General features: G+C 41.3%; 1 protein-coding gene across 4 annotated transcripts in view; it reads left to right on the top strand.

Moving 5' to 3' along the window:
- The window catches only part of USP3 (ubiquitin specific peptidase 3), a 60848-nt gene that overhangs the window by 25800 nt on the left and 13571 nt on the right, over nucleotides 1–21477 (top strand). For 3 of the 4 annotated variants that reach the window (XM_037909841.2, XM_037909840.2, XM_027832157.3), the window contains exons 4-8: nucleotides 7037–7120; nucleotides 9169–9250; nucleotides 13085–13167; nucleotides 14900–15013; nucleotides 15875–15988. In XM_037909841.2, coding sequence (XP_037765769.1) covers nucleotides 7037–7120; nucleotides 9169–9250; nucleotides 13085–13167; nucleotides 14900–15013; nucleotides 15875–15988 — 477 coding nt within the window. Of the gene's footprint in view, nucleotides 1–121; nucleotides 200–7036; nucleotides 7121–9168; nucleotides 9251–13084; nucleotides 13168–14899; nucleotides 15014–15874; nucleotides 15989–21477 lie in introns of all 4 variants that reach the window. The other variant, XM_027832158.3, reaches the window with a different exon arrangement.

Below are 21477 nucleotides of genomic sequence, written 5' to 3'. Positions count from 1 at the left end.
AACCTAACATGAATAAACTTTATCTAGGGGTAATCCTCAGGAAAAGGGGGACTATAAAAGCAAGGGGCAAAAACACCCCAAGGTGGTCCTCCCTATCCATCTTTCTCTCTCTCACCTAAAGACAAAAGAAACAGCCTTTGGACTTTGGGAGCAGATCCTGGCCTGAGACTTTGTTCAGCAGTGTTACTGGAAACATGGGGTAAGGGATTTCACCTTGAACCAAGTCTAGTTTAAGTTTTAGTACTAAGGAAGCATATTTTTCTTGGAACCATTTCTGACTTTAATGACTTATATTTGTACTCACTAAAAACCTTTGCAGTTAGATAAACTTGTTTTCTTCTTTATTCAAAAGTAACCCAGTGTTGTGTTTTAAACTGAATTGTGTGGATAACTCCATTTAAAGTTGCAAACTATTAGATGTTGATCCCCTTAGAGGGGCAATGGACCTAAAGTAGCTGAGCTGTTCAGGAGAGGGCTGGACAGTGCAGAATACCCATTCTGGGGGGAAAATTTGGACTGGGAGTGTGTTGGGGTCACTCTGCAAGTGGTAAACAAAGCTGGTGGAAACCAGAGTGTGACTGGAGGGTGGCTAGCAGGCTGCAGCTATACACAAACACTTTAGGGGGGTGACCAGCATGATGTTTGTGAAGGGCCCAGGTTGGAGCTACAGCAGCAAAATATTGTGAGATTCCCCGGGTTGCAGGGTAAGGGTGATACAGCCCCTTGCTGGTCTGGACTGTGCCCTGGAATGTCATACCGTAGTATTGACATGCATAGCTAAGGTATTTTAATTTGTATTTGTAGTTTGCACGTAACCTCGATATAAATCAAAACTAGATCAAATAGCTTCCTGCAATTAGTCTCAGACTCTTGGCTGTTTACACACTGGTAGGACTGTGATAGCTGCAAAAACAGCACTGCCATAACTGAGGCTACCTTTGCGGCCTGAGAGATTAGACATTTCATAGTATTCCACATTTTGCAGAACACAGAAAAATACTTAAAAGGAACATTACATGTAAATATTTGGGTGTAAAGGATTTTGTTTTTCAGCAGATTCTGTTTTTTGCCCCCCAAGACATCAGTTTCCACACATTGAAAAATAAAATGGGGTATAAATCTCCTCTTATTTCTAGAATGTGTTCTGGCTGCAGTTTAGGACACTAGAAAGCCATGACTTCCTGCTGTAATGTTCACTCCTCTTTTTTCTGGTAAGAGTAGCTTGTCAAAGGGGAATTTCCCAAGCTAGTAGATGTGCCTTCCTTCTCTCACCGTATGTATAGAGAGGGGTCTGTGTGTAAGAAATACACTCTTGAATACATTCACGAAGATACTTGAAAATCAAACCTTCCTTTCCTTGTACGTTTAGGGTTCTGTATTTTGACTCTCTGCTAACTCTTGAAGCAGTAGATAGAGTGCAGCTTCCTATATTGGGGATGAGAGCATGAGTTTAAGGAGATGTGTAGACTCCTGAATTTCAGTTCTTAACTTGTAAATGGCTTTTCAGTTTACTCTAACCAGCCACTATGTGCTTACAAGGAGTAGAGGTTTTGCTTCTTGGGCTAGCACAAAATGCTTTCCCCTGCTGTGCTCTTCTCTTTTCCTGTGCACTAGCAGTAAAATGATATTCATAAGAAGCCTGCTTCCTGAAGTATAAGATTTCCTGAAGGAGGATTCTTGTAAATCTGTTTGCTTTGTTCTAACATGCATACAGATGACTAGCACAGCAGGGGAAAGAGTCCTATTCATATATTTGCATAATATGCTTCTGGTGGGTGTGTTATCCCAGATTCAACTGGTAGGTCAAATTTCTGATTTCTCAGTCTTGTTGTTCTCTCTTAAAGCAGGTTTCAGAGTGGTAGCCCTTGTTAGTCTGTATCAGCAAAAAGAACAAGGAGTACTTGTGGCACCTTAGAGACGAACAAGTTTATTTGAGCATAAGCTTTCTTTGTTCGTCTCCAAGGTGCCACAAGTACTCCTCCTTCTTTTTTCTCTTAAAGCAGTGGTTCTCAAACTTTTGTACTGGTGACACTTTTCACACAGCAAGCCTCTGAGTATGACCCCCCCTTATAAATTAAAAACACTTGTTTTTTATATTTAACACTATTATAAATGCTGGAGGTGAAGCAGGGTTTAGGGTGGAGGCTGACAGCTCACAACTCCCCACGTAATAGCCTCGTGACCCCCTGAGGAGTCCCAACCTCCCCAGTTTGAGAACCCCTGTCTTAAAGGGATATGGTTGTGTTGATTAAGGCTCAAAATGTAGGTTTTATAAAAATGAAGCTTTTTACATTTGAAGATTGAATGAATAAAAATAAAAATTACACATTACTTTGTGATGGCTGCTATCTAAACATTTGTTCATGTTAGTGCATGAAAACCAGTAGTGAAACTTGATGTATAAACTGTCATAGTCCACTGTGAGTGGAATTTAAAAAGCAGATGGCATTAGTGATGAAAAGTAAGTTAAGGTTTTTTGTTTTTGTTTTTATTCTTCAGTTTAGGAATTTAAGCTGTTAATATGATTAAGGAAATTTGATTATTTTAGGTTTCAGAGTAGCAGCCGTGTTAGTCTGTATTCGCAAAAAGAAAAGGAGTACTTGTGGCACCTCAGCTGTAGCTTACGAAACTTATGCTCAGATAAATTTGTTAGTCTCTAAGGTGCCACAAGTACTCCTTTTCTTTTTGATTGTTTTAATTATTCTTAACCTTAACCGTATGTCTCTCTAAACTTCATTAGGGATTTATAAAGCATCTTGAGGATCTGTCACCTGGTGGTATTGTCCAGCATTAAATTTAACAATTCCCCGGAGCAGTACATTTATGGCTTAAGACCATTTTTAGCAGTTATGGGGGGTAGGAGGGACTAGACTGGGATTTAGAGCTGAGATGCAAAAAATAGAAAGTATATAAGAGGGGAAAATACCATGCTGTACCACATAAGGAAGTATTCTTTATAGCCCCCTCCCTGAACTACACACTTTATCCCATACAACCTTTGTTAAAAGCATACTGGAGATCTGCAATATGCCAAGTAGCACACAGTTCAGTCTGTGGTAATCCTAATGATCACAAATTAAAAGAACATGTCAATATTCACCTGGCATTTAGGTAGAAATCTTCTTATTTTAAAACTCCTTAAACTAAAAACTAGATTGGATTTTAAACATGATTTCTATTTTGATGTTTCCATTGTGCTATTGTTCCAATGCTGCTGTTGCGCTTTTTTTTTAATTTTTTTTTACTGGTTTGACTCTAGACTTATCAGTTTCTCTTTTGTTTCTAGTCAGTTTTATTTTCCACTCTTTCTGTAGTACAGTAGTGCTTGAGTTCACAATGCTTAAAAGAACTGTCCACTTAATTCTGAAGTATCATGAAAAAACATCTGTATTGAAAACAGGCTTTGTAAGTCTCTTTATCAGGACTTAAAAGGACCTGAGAACTAAAGGAACAGTTAATTGTCTATTTAGCAGCTGGCAGCCTGTTATATCCATATGTTAGTGGCTTTGTAGATAAAATGTTCTGTTGCTGTTTCATTTAGTTTGGCTTTCATTACCTGTTTACAGACGGAGGCTGTTACACAATCAAGGTACCTAATGTGCCCATTCAGGCAGGAGCATGGGCACGTTGGTGCTAGGGACAACACAAGCCACCCTAGCATCGATTTGCTCCATCCTTTCCAGTGATTCAGAGTTGGGCTGTGTGTAGCTTGCCCTAAAGTAGTGGGCTTTGTTGGAAAGAAACACAAAAAGCAGCACCCTGTTAGTGTGAGCAGGGAAGTGAAACTGACCAATGTAAGCAAAGTACTTTTACTTTGGATGAAAGGTAAAGCAAACTTAACAGGTCCCTTCTTTTTTCCTAATAGGGTGTCACCGGTAACGTAGATGGAGAAAACCTGTTTCTTTATTGGTTTCCTGATATTGACAATGGCCATTCTGTGGCTGTATATTTCATACTTGGAAGTGATAATTGGGTCACTTTCAGTGTATGGAAAACTTAGTTGTTTTAAGAAATTTGAGTGAATTTCTTCTCTTGCATACAGCATTTGCAGAAATCCTGTGCAAGCTGATCTTGTGGATATAATTTTCTGCAAAAAGGTGCTCTGGTCCCTTCATTTTTCAACTCCAAACGTTTTTAAACTACAACATGGCAAGTTATTTATATTTGAATTAAGGCTAGTAATATTGCTGACTTTGTGAACTATCTCAAAGATTCCTGCAATGAAAAAATTGTGAATTGTTGAAGTGTCTCGTGTAGACACTTTCATTAACTGATAAAGCACTGATTGAGACAAGCAGGGGAGTACATACTATTATTATGTATTCACACTTTTTAAAAAATACTAAGCAAGTCTTATATTAGAGGGAAAAGGAGAGAAATGGCTACAGTTCAGAAAGTAAATATTTTCAAGGAAATAAACTTAAAATATAGAAGTTGCTGTTCCTTTAGCTCTGTATATGAGATAAAATGAGGAGTGCATTTTTATTCAGTAAGTAAGGGCTAGTGTACAGGAGTGGCAGTGCATACCAGAGGTTTGTAAACTGTAGAGTGCTCTAAATGCTCTGTGTAGACCCTGCTAACACATTCTAAAAGCTAGCATGAGTCCATGTAGTCTTGTCTGATTCAGTACTGTACTAATGTGCATTCAGAACCTTCTAGCATGTGTCAATAGGGTCTACATAGGGCAGTTAGAATGCACTTTGCCCCTTTCTTCTCCCAGTCCCTGTACTGTACTGGTTCTCGTATGGGAAGCATCAGTGTGCAGTCCTTGCATTCTGGTGGCTCAAAGTAGCATTGCATCTGCACTGACTCTGCCTCCATTGCTGAGAGGTGTTGGGAGCCTCCACATGACGGGGGCTTTTTCAGGACTGAAGTCTGGGTTTCTCTCAGATCCCTGGCTGCCGCATCTTTTTGAAGCGACACCCCCTGCCTACTTGCATCATCTCTGACCCAACAAACAGCAAAGGGGATGCAGCTGAGCGGCTCTGCATCAAACCCATGGAGGGGAAGGTTTGTCTCCTTTGTTCTGTGTGCATATGTGGGAAGGGAATATGAGAGGCTTGGCTGAGAGCAGTCGGGAATATTCTCTTGAAGTAGTCTTCTCCGTGGGACATAAATCTTTTTTTCCCATCCTCCTCCCCATCCCCAAATGTGCCCACACACTGTGGATTTACTTGAACCTCAAGACAAAAGAGAGTGGAGCATGTTTTTTCAGACACAGTTTTTGCAAGCATTCCCTGAAGGCCTAGTCTCCTGTTAGAAAGAGACTGCTAGCTGTGCATGTACGTTTAAAGCATTTGCTGCAAAATTCTTGATGTGACCGTCGTTATATGTTTATACAGTGTCTAAACAGTGCGCTGTAATCTGAGTGAGGCCTCAGCAATAAGAAATGTTAAACAATGACGTTTCTCCTCCCCTTTACATGTGTGCAGGATTCCTCTCTACTTCTGGTTCATCCTTTCTAGACCTCTTCTAAGGGAGCTCCATTTCCTATCATTGTCAACTTCACTATTGTAGACCTAGTAACTGTGATCATGAATATTGCATGCTGTAGAATTGTTCTCACTAGTTACAGCTTATGTGTTTTCTTAGAGTAGACTCTTGCAATGAAGAGTTCTTTGGTGGGGGACCTTTGGAAAGCTTGAGCTGCCTGAAGAGTGGATCTTGCAATTGTTTTGATGCACTGTATTGGGAAGCTGGTAGTCTTAACTGTATGTCAAATTACAGGATTAAAGTATAGCTAGCTGTTCGTGGGAGTGGAATATAGCTTCTCCAGAAGTGTAGATTTTGATAGTGGACTCTGCTCAATCAGGAAAGCAGCAGGAACTATCTGCCCTCATTAAGAGCTTCATCTCAGGGGAAGAATATGTAGACTGCTGTGAAACATGCATTGAAGTTGTTACATGTTTTAAGGATTCTCTGTTATCATTTGTTCATTGGCTGTGTTACAAATGTCTTGGGGCCTAATTCTCTACTTCCACGCAACTTGTGTAATCTCGCTTCTGCAGAGGGGGTGGAAATGCTGCCAGTTTGATTTGATAGAATTTTATCCTGACTTTGCATGAGGTATGAAAGCAGTTGGGGAATCAGGCTCTTTCTTTATACAAGACAGTTAATAGTTTCTGTTAATAACAACCTCCCTGCTGCTGCTACTTCTCCTGACAGCTTCCAAATGCTTACTTGATTTATAGACATTTCCATGCTGCTCGCCCCCATTGTACAGCACATACATAAAACCTTCTTAGACAAATAACTTGTAGCGGAAGTACATCTTACAAAAACCTATTGGATGAGATTGTGGTTAAGGCACTGGACTGGGACTTGAAAATTTAACCAAGATCTCCTAGCTCTTCCACAGACTTCATGTGCAATTTAGTTCAAATCACATAATCTGTCTGTGCCTTGGTTCCCCACCCTTTTGTGTCTCTTCTGTTTGGAGTGTAAGCTGTTCAGGGCAGGAGCGTTCTCTCTTCTTTAAGTGCGTACAGCACCCAGCACAATGGGGCTCATGGCATGACAATGCACAATCAGTTTAATTATTTGTATTGAGAAAACATACAATCACAGCTTTCATTTGCCTGTTCTGCGTGCACTATAGTTTCTGTCCGAGTGGCATGGCTTTTCTTTGAACCAGAGCCTCTAATGCCAGTATCAGTTCCACAGGTATGTTTGCATTTTGGAGCCCTGAAGTAGGACTAATGACACTTGATGCTTTTAGTTTTACTTTTTGGTGGGAAGATGATAGTTTGTCATGAATTTAATTTTACAAGCTGTTGTTTGATTGGCTGCAGTAGAGAAAAGAGAGTACAGGAGTAAGAAGCTGCCAGCACCTCTTGTGAATAGAAAAACAGTTTTGAGAAGTGGGTTAAATTCAGTGTTTTGCCTCCTTGTTTGAGATCCCTCCATCTCTTACGCTAAATACCTATTGCCTCCAGTACTTGCTTCCATAGTCTTGTGAACTCATCTGCTATATCCAGGCTTTGAAGTGCTATGCGTCACTGACACCCTTTACACTTGCTGTTTGTTTTTCTTGCAGTTATCGCTGTGATGATTTTGTAGTCAATGATACCAAGCTGGGCCTGGTACAGAAAGTCAGGGAACACCTACAGAACTTGGAAAAGTAAGTAACCTGCTTACCACTCCCCACCCCACTCTGGGTGGACTTGGATATTGTTTCATTTGAATGGATTTTCTTTTTGTACATTGTCCTTGTACAAGCCTTTTCATTACCTAAAAGAGATACCAGGATTACGGGGTTGGGATGACTTCTACATTGAAACTCATGGAAACGCGATTAACAAGGAGCTTTGTCTACGTGCTGTCTGAGGCATTCAGACTTGTCCTTGTCAAGAATGTCTTGGGAAATGTCTTGCCAAGAAGCAGGCTTGGGTTCCCAAAAGTAAGATTTGGTTGCTGGAGCAGAGAACTTAAAGTGGAAATGGAAGCGGGAAATAGCCTGTTAAATGTTAACTGGGTGGCCTGGTTTCTGAACATCTGAAGATGAGGAAAGTTCATGAACTTATAATAATTGTATACTTAGTTATAGAAGAGCAGTGTTTTATTGTGACTTATCTAGCTCTCTTCTACTGAGAAATATTATAATCTTTATCATGCAGATGCTGCAGCCAGTTCAGGAGAGCAAAATATTAGGGCTTTCATAGTTTGCTTGGAAACTTTGCAAAATACCTTGTAGAAGTCTAGGCACACACAGGTCCTTCCAAATATTGTTTGGCTGCCCCAGAGTTCAGACACCAACACCACTAACAAGTGGCTGTGATGTGGGAAAATCTTCTGATACTGGTACGCTAAATGTGTCACTTTGGCATCAGAATCTCCCGTTTGGCATTGTCCTAATCTGAGGCCCTCTCCACTTCCAGTTGCTGTCTCATGTGAATGGGGCTAGGAAATCCTAACACACTGTTTTTCATTCGGTTTTTTGCTGGGTTAATAAAAGTGTACGACACATGGATGAGGGATGTATTTAAGATTTAGGGAAGCCTAGGAGAAAATCTGCAACTTAGTTTTTCAGAGGTGAAGGTTGCCACTGTCAAGGCCAATGGATGGCTAGTACTCATGTCCTAAGATGAAAGCCCATTACAGTGACTTCATGGTCAAAAGGATTTAAACTATAGACTTGAAAAGGCAAAGGAAATATTGAAGAACGTTGCTATAGCATCCTACGTGTCTTTAGGTTTTTTATATTTTATATTTTGCCTCTTGGCTGGTGCCAGAGCATTCTTGGAGGAACACGGTTATCCTATGATGCACATTTCTATCAAGGAACTTGTTGTTTGGGAGTCTCCCTCACCCTGGCCTGACAAACACTGATCTATTTTGCACACAGCAGTGGAGGACCTAGACACGTTGGATCACACTGCAATGGTGCACTGCATAATTTCTCATGAACCAGTAGCACCTCAACAGTTTATCTTGTGCTTCTTACAGGTTTCCAGCTGTTTTGAATAACTGTAAGATAGTTCACTTCTTACTTGGGCACTTTGTCTTCTAAAAGCTTATCGTAAAGGCTATAAAAGTATGTTTAGTTTAAGTGACTGTCATTGATTAGCAACATATGAAGCCCTTAGTCCATTACACCCAATAATTTTCTAGAATGGACTTTTTTGATATAATGTTGTTAGTGTTTGTCTGAGAGAAACTGCAAAGCTTGTCATTCAAGTTGTTTTCTGCCTTAAATTGGTTGACTCTCTGCACTTATTTTAAAGTGTCTTTCTAAAGCTCTGAAGGGACACTTCTGAAGACAAGACGCGCCACTGGAGAAATTCTATATGAAGTGTCCCTTTGATTAAAAAAATATTAAGTTTATTTCAGATCAGCAGTTGCATGCTAATTAGGACATGCTTCAGGGTACTCACTGAAGCATAATATAATTACATTAATTCAGATACTAGACACTATTAAAATAAGAGTTTGTTTTGAGTCAGTGCTCTGGAAAAGAGAGTCTATTTTAAGACAAATATTAAGTGTTTGTTGTACCTCTATAAAAGCATACATTGAAACCCGGGGAAGGCCTTTCCGCTGTTGAATATTAAAGATCTGTTGCAGATATAACTGTTAGACATTAAGATGAATGGACACTCACTTTGTCCATTTTATATTGTTTTTTAATAGTAAATAACATGTTTTAACTAATTTATTCCTTTACTATAGTTCAGCTTTTACAGCAGACAGACATAGGAAAAGAAAACTATTGGAAAATTCATCTCTAAACAGCAAGTTATTAAAAGTAAATGTAAGTAAAACACTATCCATGCTTGAAGGGGCTTCGTTAATTTACCGAGTCTCAGAATGGGCCTAATGTTGTCGTAGTTTTAAAGTGGTTATAATCTGCCTTCAAATTCTAAATGTCATGTATTGTTGTATGTCTCTGCCTTCCTCTAATGGACAGGTGACTCATTTCTTTTTCAAAAATTGCTGGTGTCATCTTGTAATCACACTAACCTAGTGCTTGAGCTTCCCTGTTGCTTAGCAGCATCCACTAACTAGGAAACAGCTAGTGCCAATTGGGCTGAAAAGCAGAAGTAGGTAGGGGGCAGCCTCTTGTCTGGCAGATGAGTATTGCTGTCAAATGGTCAATTGCAGAAGAAAAGGGCACACGCCATTCCTCCCTATTAATTAAGGAGGTAATTGCAAATTAAGAAAAGGGGGTAAACAGTGAGGTGGAAAAGTCTGTAGCTGATGCAAAGTTACTCAAGATAGGGAAATCCAAAGCTGACTGTGAAGAGTTCCAAAGGGATCTCACTAAACCAAGTGACTTGTCAACAAAATGGCAGATGAAATTCAGTGTTGATAATAAGTGCAAAGTAATGCTCATGGGGGGAGGGAAGTCGCAGCTATACATACAAAATGATTGGTTCTAAATTAGCTGTAGCCACGTAAGAGATCTTGGAGTCATCGTGGATAGTTCTATGAAAACAGCTGTTAAATGTGCAGCAGCAGTCAAAAAACCTTAAAGTATGTTAGGAACCGATAGGAAAGGGACAAACGGATATAATAAGACAGAAAATTTCATAATGCTATTCTATAAATTCATAGTACGTTCACAACTTGAATACTGCATGCAGTTCTGGTTGTCCCATCTCAAAAAAGAGATATTAGAACTGGAACAGATACAGAGAAGGGCAACAAAAATGATTAGGGGCATGGTACAGTTTACATACAAGGAGAAATTAAAAAAGACCTAGGACTGGTCAGTTTAGAAAGAGTTGACTTGGGGGGCGGATATGATAGATGGCTATAAAAATCATGTGTGTGAAGAAAGCAAATAAGGAAGTGTTATTTACCTCTTCTCATAACACAAGAACCAGGGATCACCCAATTAAATTAATAGGCAGCAGGTTTAAAACATAAGTAAGTACTTCTTCACACACTGCTCAGTCAACCCGCAGAACTAATTTCCAGGGGATGACGTGAAGGCCAAAAGTAAAACTGGGTTCAAAAAAAGTATTAGATAAGCTCACAGAGGATAGGTTGAGGAATGGCTACTAGCCAAGATGATCTGGGGTGCAACCCCATGCTCTGAGTGTTCCTAAACCTCTGACTGCTGGAAACTGAAACTGGATAATGGGATGAATCACTCAATAAATTGCCATGTTCTGTTCTTTCCCTTTGAAGCATCTGTCACCGGCCACTGTCAGAAGACAAGATACTGGGCCAGATGGACCTTTGGTCTGACTTAGTATGGCCATTCTCAGGTTTATAATAGACGTTTGAGTAAAATTTTCAGAAGGGTTTAAGTCCCATTTTTCAGATGTGACTTGAAAATATTACCTTTTGTCTCTCTTATCATCTTGCCTGCTGCTCCCACTTTACAGGTACCTGTCTCCGGATGTTGGATAGAGGGCATATGGCTTTCACCTTCAGTTTCTTGGTGCACTGGGGAGGGTGTCCCCTCTGCCCTCTCTCAGCTTGGTGGGGCTGCATGTATAAAAAATTAAAAGAAGGGCAAGAATGCAGTGGAGGAATGGAACCTGACCCGTGGGAGCTGCAGTAATAGCTCTCAGCTGCTGGTGCTACATTGTTGATGCATAAACTTGCCTCTCCACACAGATAACTTACTTGGAGAGGCAGGAATTCTCCGGAGGGTGCATGGAGGTAGGGATGGGTGTGGCTGGGAGGACAGCTCTACAGCTGCTCTCCTATGTCTACACTGCAATTAAAAACCTGTGATTGGCCAGTGCCAGCTGACTTGGGCTCAGGGCTATGGAATTGCAGTGTAGACATTCGGGCTTGGGCTGGAGCCCAGACTCCAGGACCCTGCAAGGTGGGAGGATCCCAAAGCTCAGGCTGCAGTCCAAGCCCAAACATGTACACTGTAAGTAAATCGACCCTTAGCTTGAGCCAGATGGCACAGGCCAACCACAGGTGACTAATTGCTGTGTGGACATACTCGTAATTGGCTCCCTCTGCACGCCCAGAGTTCCAAGCTGCCAGCAGTGAGTTGCTGTCTTGGAATGTCTGTGGTTTTAGTTACTTTCAAAACTGTCAGGCCTACTTAGTGTCCCTCTTCAATTGATACGAAAATTTCTCAGGACGACTGAGGAAGCGTTCGCAATACAGGCTTTTTTTTGGCTACAGAATCACATGAATTCTCAGTGTCTGGAAAATCAGAAGTAAAACTACAGCTGATGTATAGCAATTGAGAAGACTGAATTAGAAAATACTAACTGAGTGGAGTTTATATCCATTTTAGAGTCTAAGCTATCTTTGTTTTCTCTGTTTTATTAATACATGAACGTTGCCCAAGGCAACTGATGGTCTTTTCTGTGCTGGCACATTGGATCAGTGTCTAGAAAAAGCAGGGCACCGGGTGTTTGCAATAATGCCATGCTGTCTAACCAGAGATGGGGTGAGAAGGGTACTAAAAGGCATTGTGTGTATTGGAGGGGGGGTTGTTGTATGTTTGAAACAACACCTTCTTTAAAAATAGGCTCTTGCAATTACTCAACTGCTAAAATGCTGCATCTGATTAATGCTGAGTTTTCTATCTAAATATTATAAAATATTCTTATGCTGTTTGCTCTTTAGGCTTTACTTGAGACTTAAGTTTTGTATATTGTTTGTGGTAGTGTTAATTTCTCTAATGATATCAAGACACAAGCAAGGGGACAGTATCTGAATTACAGAAGCTTTCTTCCATTGTCCCTACTTGAAAGCGCACTGCTTTTGTTGTCAGGATTAGAGTTGATTTTGAACTCCTGTTGTTAGAAGATTGGTTAACATACCATTCTGGAGACTGTAAGGTTAAAAGTTCATCATGCTGTTCTTATGTAATGTATAAATTTTGACTAGCAGCTAAAACGCAAGTGCAAAGGATTTAGAAATAAAAATAGCTACAAAACCAAATTAACCTGTGTGTTGCATTCCTCTAAACTGTCAACAGTTGGTAGGCCAACAATGTCACATGCCTGCTCTCTCCAGCCCTCCTTCCCCCAACCCCTTCAGCTTGTACAGTCTGTTTAATTTCAGTAGTTTTCCCCAAAATGTCATTTGTTTTTCTTCAAAACAAAAAAGGCAGCAACCCAGTGCTGGTGTCTCATAAGGAGTCTTAAAAGAGCAAACCCATACCACATGATGGTAGGGGAGTCAAGGGGTAATTGGCAAGGAATTGGATCTCATTTTCAGGGTGAGATGATTTTCAATAGTGCCTTAGGGAGATGGGCACGCAGCTCCCATTGAAAGCTTTGGGAATTGGTACCTAACTCAGATGCTCTTGAAAATCTACCCAACAGCCTAGAGTGGATTGTTATAAAGAGTAAGTAAAACATTCTCTCAAAACAACGAAGATCCCCAAATGTCCTCTGAGGATTTATTTAGATGGTAAAAAGGGGATTTTTCAGTCAAATTAAAGTACCCCTTTAATACCTGTGTAGATAGTTAAGACCTTTGAGTATTTGAGTGAATAACTAGATCCTTTGAGCTAGTCATGTTGTAGGCTTGGCTCCCAGCTGGCTCAAACAGTCTGTCGTTAGTTCTATTTGAATGTGCACTGCTGCACAGTGGCTGTTGTGTGCTTCGGGGGTAGCTGTCTGTCTCTTTTGACATATCTATTTCTTCTGGTTCCCAGGGGAGCACCACTGCCCTTTGTGCTACAGGCCTTCGGAATCTGGGGAACACATGTTTCATGAATGCGATCCTTCAGTCTCTCAGGTATCAGTCATGTTTTATATGCAATCATCAAATCAAATTCCCACCCTGGGCTTGAGGTTGATTTGGTGGTATCTGTTCTGCAGTGCTAGGCAAGAGAGGCCAGCTACTTCTCTTCCTCACTCTTGCCCTACAGATCTGTCGGAATGGGGAGTGCTGACCCGGCAACATACTCTGCCCTCCAGGAGGAGGGAGGATCTCTCCAAAGTGATCCCTGTGATTGATTCAGGAGTAGCAATGATGTTCACGGGAAACCCCAGCTTGAAGGGTAGTGGGTCTGACATGACGCCCCTTGTGGGTGAGGGATCAGTTAGGGCATCTGCAGGGGAAGGGATTGTCTGTGCTCTGAGGGATGCAGTGTCTCCAGAGAGAGAGAGGCAGACCATTATCGCTGGGAAACGGTAACATAATTTGAGTGGCTCGTCACTGGGCCTGGTTTCTCACTAACAGATCTGTAGGTGCTCTAGTAGCATGGTACCACTGGAACTCTGACCAGAGGCAAACCCCATTCTTGACACTTGTTGTCCAGGCCTTTGGAGACTGGGCTTTTGTGGAGTTGTGCTTGGTCTCCATTATGTCATCCTCTTGCTCCCCTCCCCTTTAATGTACTAGTGACTCTATTTAATATGCAAGTTAGAAAATGTCACGCAGCCTAGCTGAGAGCTGCACTAAAATTTTTGTGACGTCAGTGACCCTTCCTTCACCCCATAAGTGCACGCTCTTCTGTGTAACAGCAGCAGCTCCTGCCCTCCTCATCCCAAAGTTAACACGTGTAATTGAATTATCATTGTATTGCTCACAAAAAGTAACTTCAAAATGTAACTTTGTACAGTATTTTGTGCATATTCACAGTAAAAATGCATCAGATGGTGCATCCCCAGGGCCAAATTGTCACTGGGTAGAGACACAGTTGTGTACCTATATCTGAGCATGCAATTACATGGGCACTGGCAGGAGATTGCTGGCCTCTTTCTGAAAACCAGGGCCAAATTCTCAGCTAGTGTAAATTGGCATAGCTCTGTTGATTACATTGGAAATACTCCAATTTAAACCAGCTGAGGATCAGGCCCTGGTCTTTTTAGTCTTGTCAGACCTGCTGTTCCACCCTTCTAATGATCTAGGTACAGTACTTGCCATCCATCTACCTTCCCTATCCCTCTGTAGTTCCAGCTAGATAGTGTATTACTGTATGCAATTCCTGCTCTTAACTGTTGAGTATTATGAATGTACTGTGTAATTACAATGTTTGTGTTTCACTGAGATATGGTGGCATAAGAGTGTTGGGGAAATGATTTTTATATGTAGTCTGTAAATCAATTTCTAATGCTTTAAGTTCCTTCCATATATATATAAACTATATTAAAGTCTACTGATACATTAATATTAATGCCACTTATAGACATGGATTTGTTTACAGTGAGCATGATGTAAGAACTCAACACTCAGTAATTCTGGAACCTTGGTATCGCCTAATCAAAAGAGAAAAAAGATATAATTGTTGCAGGTAACTGGGCCGGTGAATGCTGTTTAGTGTACCTGTGCTGAGTAGATAATTATATTGTAACACTAGATGCAACTTGACTAGTTCTCTTGATGGGAAACTTGAGCTATGCAGTGTTATAAGAACTAGTTCAAGAAGCCAAGTGAGCATCTCCACAGAATACTGTGCAAAGCACACATATCCTTCCTATTATCTATTCTATATGTTTCTCACTCTCATTTCTTTTTCCTATAGTAACATTCAGCAGTTTTGCTGTTACTTCAAAGAGTTGCCAGCCGTGGAATTGCGGAATGGGAAAACAGCTGGCAGGCGAACTTACCATACCAGGAGCCAAGGGGATAACAACGTGTAAGTTAACAAATGTCTTGCTAATACTGAACTTCAAGAAGCAGCACTAGAAACTGAAAGAGGTAGTGCCAGGTGCTATTTGGGTGTATTGTACAAGTGGAGATGTTTACATAATTTCCACTGTTTTCTTGTAGCTGTCACAGGAGAAGAGAAGACTAGCATCCATCAAACAGTGCTGGAGTGAAGTTAAATATATTTAGAGCTGGAATTATTAACTTAATGGGGCTAGGTGTCACTTAGTGCTACTTAACTTTACTCGAAAAATTCTTTCCAATGTGCTCGAAAATTAGCACAGAAGCTTGGATTAAAAAAAATTGGCTGAAGGACCTTAAACAAGGATAATAAACACCCTATTGAGTTGTGGGAGAGCAGGAAAAATGTCTGCTAGAGTACCAGAGGGGGGTAGTCTTGGGCTTGGTTTATTAAACATCTTAGCACTAAATAATAGTATAGGTAACAACCTTGAGAGAATTTCAAGGTGAACAAGTGGACTGAATCTTCACCAACATGCAAATAATTGCACTCACAAGATTTACAGGTACAATTTTAGAGGTGCTCAGATACTACAGTGATGAAAACTTCGATAGAAAATCTGTCCCGCTTCCAACCTTAACATCTGTGATTTCACAATGTTGCTAGTCTGTCTTCTGTACCCCGTCAGTTTTGTGGATTAAATTTAGATTGTAAGATTTTTAGGGACTTGGAATATGTCTTTGTGTAAGAAGTTGAAATGATTTACCAAGTGAACCATTTTCATCAAAGGAAATTCTTTGATATTTGTACCACTGAAATCCTGAAGATCAGCAAAATGTAGATCAGAGTATGAATCCACACTCATTCATTTTTACTTTCTCTCCCCAGTTCATTGGTTGAAGAGTTTAGAAAGACACTTTGTGCTTTATGGCAAGGGAGCCAAACTGCATTTAGCCCAGAGTCTTTATTTTACGTCGTTTGGAAAATCATGCCAAATTTTAGGTAAGTTCTGTAAGACAAAGAGCAGTGTTCTTGAATGTAACATTATGCCACCTGTGCCCTAATCTGGCTCCTGGAAAATACTCCATGCAGCCTCCCCCTATGCCCACAAATATAGCTTTCAAATGTGACTTCACTTTAATCTAGAGACTTTCATTCATTGAGATAATTGCTTGTTGCCAATATGCACGCTGCATATAGTAGTCAGAGAAGACAAATCCCTTATATACAGGGACTAGAGTACATAATTTTGATGAGTTTGCTTGCTTCTAGGGGCAGGAGAGCCAAGATAGGATCCTACAGTTCACCAAGAATAAGGAATTTACAGAACCCAAACTTTTGGCTATGATAGGAATGATATTTAAAAAAAAAAAAAAAAAAAAAAGAGTTGCCATAGCCCTAAGTAAAGCATACTGGGCAAAACTTCCTTGATTCTCAAAACAGTCTAGCCACTGCCAATGTAACTCTAAGTAAGGGCTATAAGAGTCTATGGGTGTTACGCACACTGTCAAAAAAAGTTACCCAAGTAAATCAACAAAGTATCATTCCTCTCCAAGGTCTCCCTGTCCTGGCCCCTGAACCTCTTTCAAAGGAGCACTGAAACCTGTTAGGATTTGGGAAGGTAAGTTGCTCCATGTTCTCAGGTAGTAAAGATGTTCTGTTATCTGTTACATTTCCAGCAGTGCTGAAAAGATGCTGTGAACACACATGCTTAGCTGAATAACCCAGATAATAAAACTTGTATTCTTCACACTGCCTAATATGTATTTTACTGGCTTATGAGAATCAAGGAAGTTTAATACCAGTGGCTTCAAGCAATGGCCAAAACGTTCTAGGCATAAGAACATTATCTCTAATATCCTTGATGAGTTACCCTGTTATCAGTAATAAACCTACCCTACAGATCTTGTGTGACTGAGCAGGGAAATCTGTTCTCTAGCAAATTTTCAGCACTGTGGGTTCTATCATGGCTTTTAACATAAAGTGCTGCCCTCTTCTGGGAACTTGTCCCTCTCCGGGGAGAGGGAGAATTTGTGACCCATGGGTAACACCAGCTGTCTAGGAACACTTCATTAGTGAAAGGTACTAGTTGTGCACTCTGCCTTCCTTCGGCCATATCTGCCCCTCTATTTAGTGAAGCAAAATAATGCGGTAAGCTACATGGAAAGGAAAGTCAGCCACTCGCTATGTTTTCCCCTGAATTTGGAGGAGGGAGGGGCAGCGGCCTTGGCTGGAGGAGGAAAATAGATGTTCTTTGTTGAATTTCATCATGCTGTGTAAGTAACTAGTGTTCCATTTAGAGTCCCCAGTCTCCCTCTGCAATGTTAGCCAGCTCAGAGGGGCTACATGCAGGGTGGGCTTCGGATAAATGGACAGGATTGGAGCTGGTGGCATGACGGCAACAACCCAGCTACGCTGCTTGTGTTTGCGCAAGGTGGAGTGATGGAGAGGCCTTGGAGCTGAAATTTGGTTGGTTAGTTTTCCCATGAATCTCAGCCTTTAAGAGGTTTTAGCTGACTGTGGCATCTTCTGCCCACCCTTGCCACCATAGGCTGGGTCTCCCTAATAGAAAAGTGTAGCATAGTGGAAAGCAACTGGAAATTGCTGGTATTGCAGTATAGATCTCTCCAAATCCATGTGGGAATAGGGAATATAGCTCATGGCTAGGAATTGTATATTATACGTTCAGTACAGTTGTGGTAAAATGATGGCAAACTGTAGTGTGCCTCTGCAGGCTGTATCTTTGCTATGAAAGCTTGGTCTCTGAGCTGTCTAATATGACAGGTCTGCTGCACACGGAGAGAGAGCTCCATAGCCTCATGGTGGGTTGAAGTATGTTTAGTATTCTTTGTGAATTCTGAGGGTTTTTTCCCCTCTGGTGACTGTTCCTTTTGTATCACATTTTGCTGCCCATGAGAAAGAGAATGTGGATGGGCTGGATTGAATTGTTTAGGTGCACTGGGATCTGCTGTTTAGGTGCTGCTGGGATCTGAGGTCTGTGTGAAAAGCTGTATTCCTCACCACAGGAACTTTGGTCATTTTATTTTAGATTGTTCAGTTAATATTACAAATATATTTGTACTTGAGTGAACGGAACACAAACCTTACAAAGTGCTATATTATAAATGTAAATACAATAAAACATTTACAAACTAAATTACATCACATTTCAGATCAAATATATGTCCCATTTCATTTAAAATATCTGTCCTTTGGCTTAAGTAATGTTGTCTGTAACACATTCTTGCTGATAATGCTATTTCCATAAATTTTCTTTCTTCTGTTGTAACTCTAAGCTATATAAAATGTGGATATATCTATTAAACTAAGCAATGCCTTTATTAATTCAGTAACTTCTAATGACTGCATTTAAACCCCAGTCTTTCTTACATTGATCACACAGCTTGGAAAGAATTCTGCCTCATTCATTTGTTCTGGAGTGATAGTGCAGTTTGTATAAACATTAAACATCTTATGTTTAGTATCTATTCAAAGTTAACGTGCAGATATCACATCCTTTACTCGATAATCTTTTTAATTCTGAATTCCATCTCTAGTGACCTGATAAAGATAAATACCAATCAGGAAAACTACACATTAGAAATTTTAGATTTTGGAGTATTAATAATTTACTTCCAAAATATTTACTTGATGTTGTTGGTTTTAATAAATCTAACTCTCTATTGGGTAACAATTTGGAACCACTATTCTAACATAGTAATGGATTGAAGGTTCCTTACCTCTGCTTACATCTTGCATGCATAGTTGTTGCACAATAATTATTGTACTGTGACAAAAATTATTCTGAACATTTAGATAAAGCACTTAATTGTACCACCGATGATGTAAAAGGAATTAGAGGGGGAACCAAGCTGATCTTCTTAAGAGTTCAGGCTTCAGTTTGACGCAGCACAGCAGTAGTCTGCTCTAAATGTTCTGAGTCACAACTGCCTGCCTTTTCCTGGGTTTGATTTCACAGCTCTGCCTTTCACTGCTGTTGTGGCAAAGCTAGGCAGTTTCTCTGAGTAATGCTTGCTGTGACTGCTGGTTTGGAGGAAATAGCTCTTGTTATGCTTGTTTGGGGACAAAGGAGGGAAGCTTATTTAAGGTTTTAGTGTTTGTTCACTTTAACCTTGACTGAGATTTTGTAGGACGCTTGGTGTGCAGTGACTGCATTCTGCATTAGGCATGTCACCTTTCCTATGGGCATGTGCCAGCTTACGCATTCTGTGCTCACTCAACTAAAGAGGAAGTTACTCACCTTGTGCAGTAACGATGGTTCTTGGAGATGTGTGTCCCTATGGGTGCTCCCACTTTAGGTGTCTGTGTGCCCCTGCACCTCTAATCGGAGATTTTTGGTAGCAGTGTCCCTCTCTTGTGGTCTGCCTCGAGGCTATTTAGCACTGCATGGGTGACCCCCTCCTACCCCCCCATTTCCTTCTCTACCACAGAGCCATATAGAGAACTCCGAAGTAGAGGGGAGGAGGGCGGGTTGTGGAGCACCCATAGGGGGACACATCTCCAAGAACCATCATTATTGCACAAGGTGAGTAACTTTCTCGTCGTCTTCTTTGAGTAGTGTCCCTATGGGTGCTCCACTTTAGGTGGCTCCGGAGCAGTACCCACCACTGGAGGCTGGGACTTTGGAGCGGAGTCTTTTACTACAGAGAGTACTGTGGAGTCGAAGATGGTGTCAGCGGCCAAATCTTCAGCGATTGCATAATGTTCTGCGAAAGTATGGACAGAGGCCCCAATCATTGCTCTATAGATTGGGGAGATAGGGGTATCCCTATGGAATATGATTGAGGTAGGAACTGATCTCATGGAGTGCGTATGGACGGCAGCAAGTTGCGCCCTTGCTAAGTGGTTAATGCAATTAGAGACCCATTTGGATAGTCTTTGAGGAGATATCACAGAGCTTTTGGATCTTTCTGTGGACGAAAGGAAGAGTTTAGGGGATTTCCTGAAGTCCTTAGTCCTGTCCAAGTAGAATGCTAATGTCCTTCTAATATCTAGCATATGCACAGTTGTCTCCCAGTTGTCACAGTGTGGTTTTGGGAAAAAAAAGGGAGATGGCTCTGTTGATTCATATAGGAAGTGCAGAAAAAGTAGGGAGAAATGTGGAAACTTTTTTTTAAAAGACAAAGGCCGTGAATGATGGGTGTGCCATCAGGGCCGCTATTTCTCCTATGTGCCTAGATGAGGGGATGGCAATTAGAAATGCTGTCGTCATGGACAGGTGTAAGAGAGAACAACTCGACGGAGGTCTAGTCCAAGCCCTGAGAACTAGATTAAAGTCCCAGGCTGGAGCGGGTGGTGTCACATGGGGGAAGAGAGTCCCAATGCCCTTAAAGAGTCTACGCATTAGTGGTTGAGCAAACTCCCCAAGTGGGAAGCCATTTTCGCCGTGAGATGTACCTTAAGGGAGCTGAGGGAGAGTTTAAAATGTAGTGCAAAATCAGAGGGAGGAAAGATGAGGTTGGGTCTGTCCGTCTGGAATGGTACAAACTTGGAGTCGTTTCCATTCGGTAGATAGGTATGTGGAGTGGTCAACTTGTGGCTGTGTTGCAACATGCGTTTCAGCTTGTCAGAGCATTCTGCTTCTAAGCCTTGGAACAAAGAAAGATCCAAGCCTGGAGGCGGAGGACCTTTGGGTTGGGGTGAAGGGTCAGCCCATTGTTTTGAGAGAGAAAGGGTGAGGAATGGGCTGACGTCAGAGGAACAGGAGGGCATATTGCCATCTGCGTCAGGTAAGGGTGCCAGACTTGTCATAGTCAAGAGGGGCAATCACAATAACTCTTGCTTTGTTTTGTTGAATTTTCAACAGAATCTTGGATAGGGTAGGAAACCGGGAAAAGACATACAAGTGGGCCCTGTCCACTGGGAAGATGAGGGCAACAGCCAGTAAATGTTTCCCCAAAGGGTGGCTATATCTTGAAGCACCTCTGAATTCAGTATACACTAATTGTTGTGAGAAAATTCCACCTGAGACTGTTGGTTATCCCGTTCTGTATTCCTTGTAGACAGACAGCTGAGATGAGGACATTGTGATAGGTGCATCAATTCCAAAGTTTGAATGCTGTCTTGCAGAGGGAAGGAGATCTGGCAGCTCCTTGGCAGTTTATATAAAACATACAGGTCACATTAAGTCCATCATAACCTTTGTGTGTTGTTGTGTAGGTGAGCTCCCCAGCATATTGGGGAGACGTGTCCCAGGGTGGTGAATGTGGGAAGTGAGAGGAGCGCTGATGCTGTAAGGTGTCATTGTTCAGGCCCTGGACCAGCTCATCAGAGTGCTTATAAGAGGCAGTTTGAGAGTTCATGGACTGGGGTGCAGACTGTTCTCACTTTTGAGCCCTGGACCTCTTACACTGTGGCTCATAACAGCACAGAGATGCTGAGTATTGAGAAGATTGTGATCTGTGGTGTGGTTGAGAGGTATATCTTCTCTTCTGTTCCACAGTGTAGATTCCTAAGGCGGTCTGAGAATC

The sequence above is a fragment of the Chelonia mydas genome, chromosome 10 (assembly GCF_015237465.2).
Source record: "Chelonia mydas isolate rCheMyd1 chromosome 10, rCheMyd1.pri.v2, whole genome shotgun sequence".
NCBI lineage: Eukaryota > Metazoa > Chordata > Testudines > Cheloniidae > Chelonia > Chelonia mydas.
This window is presented reverse-complemented; position numbering and strand designations above follow the sequence as displayed.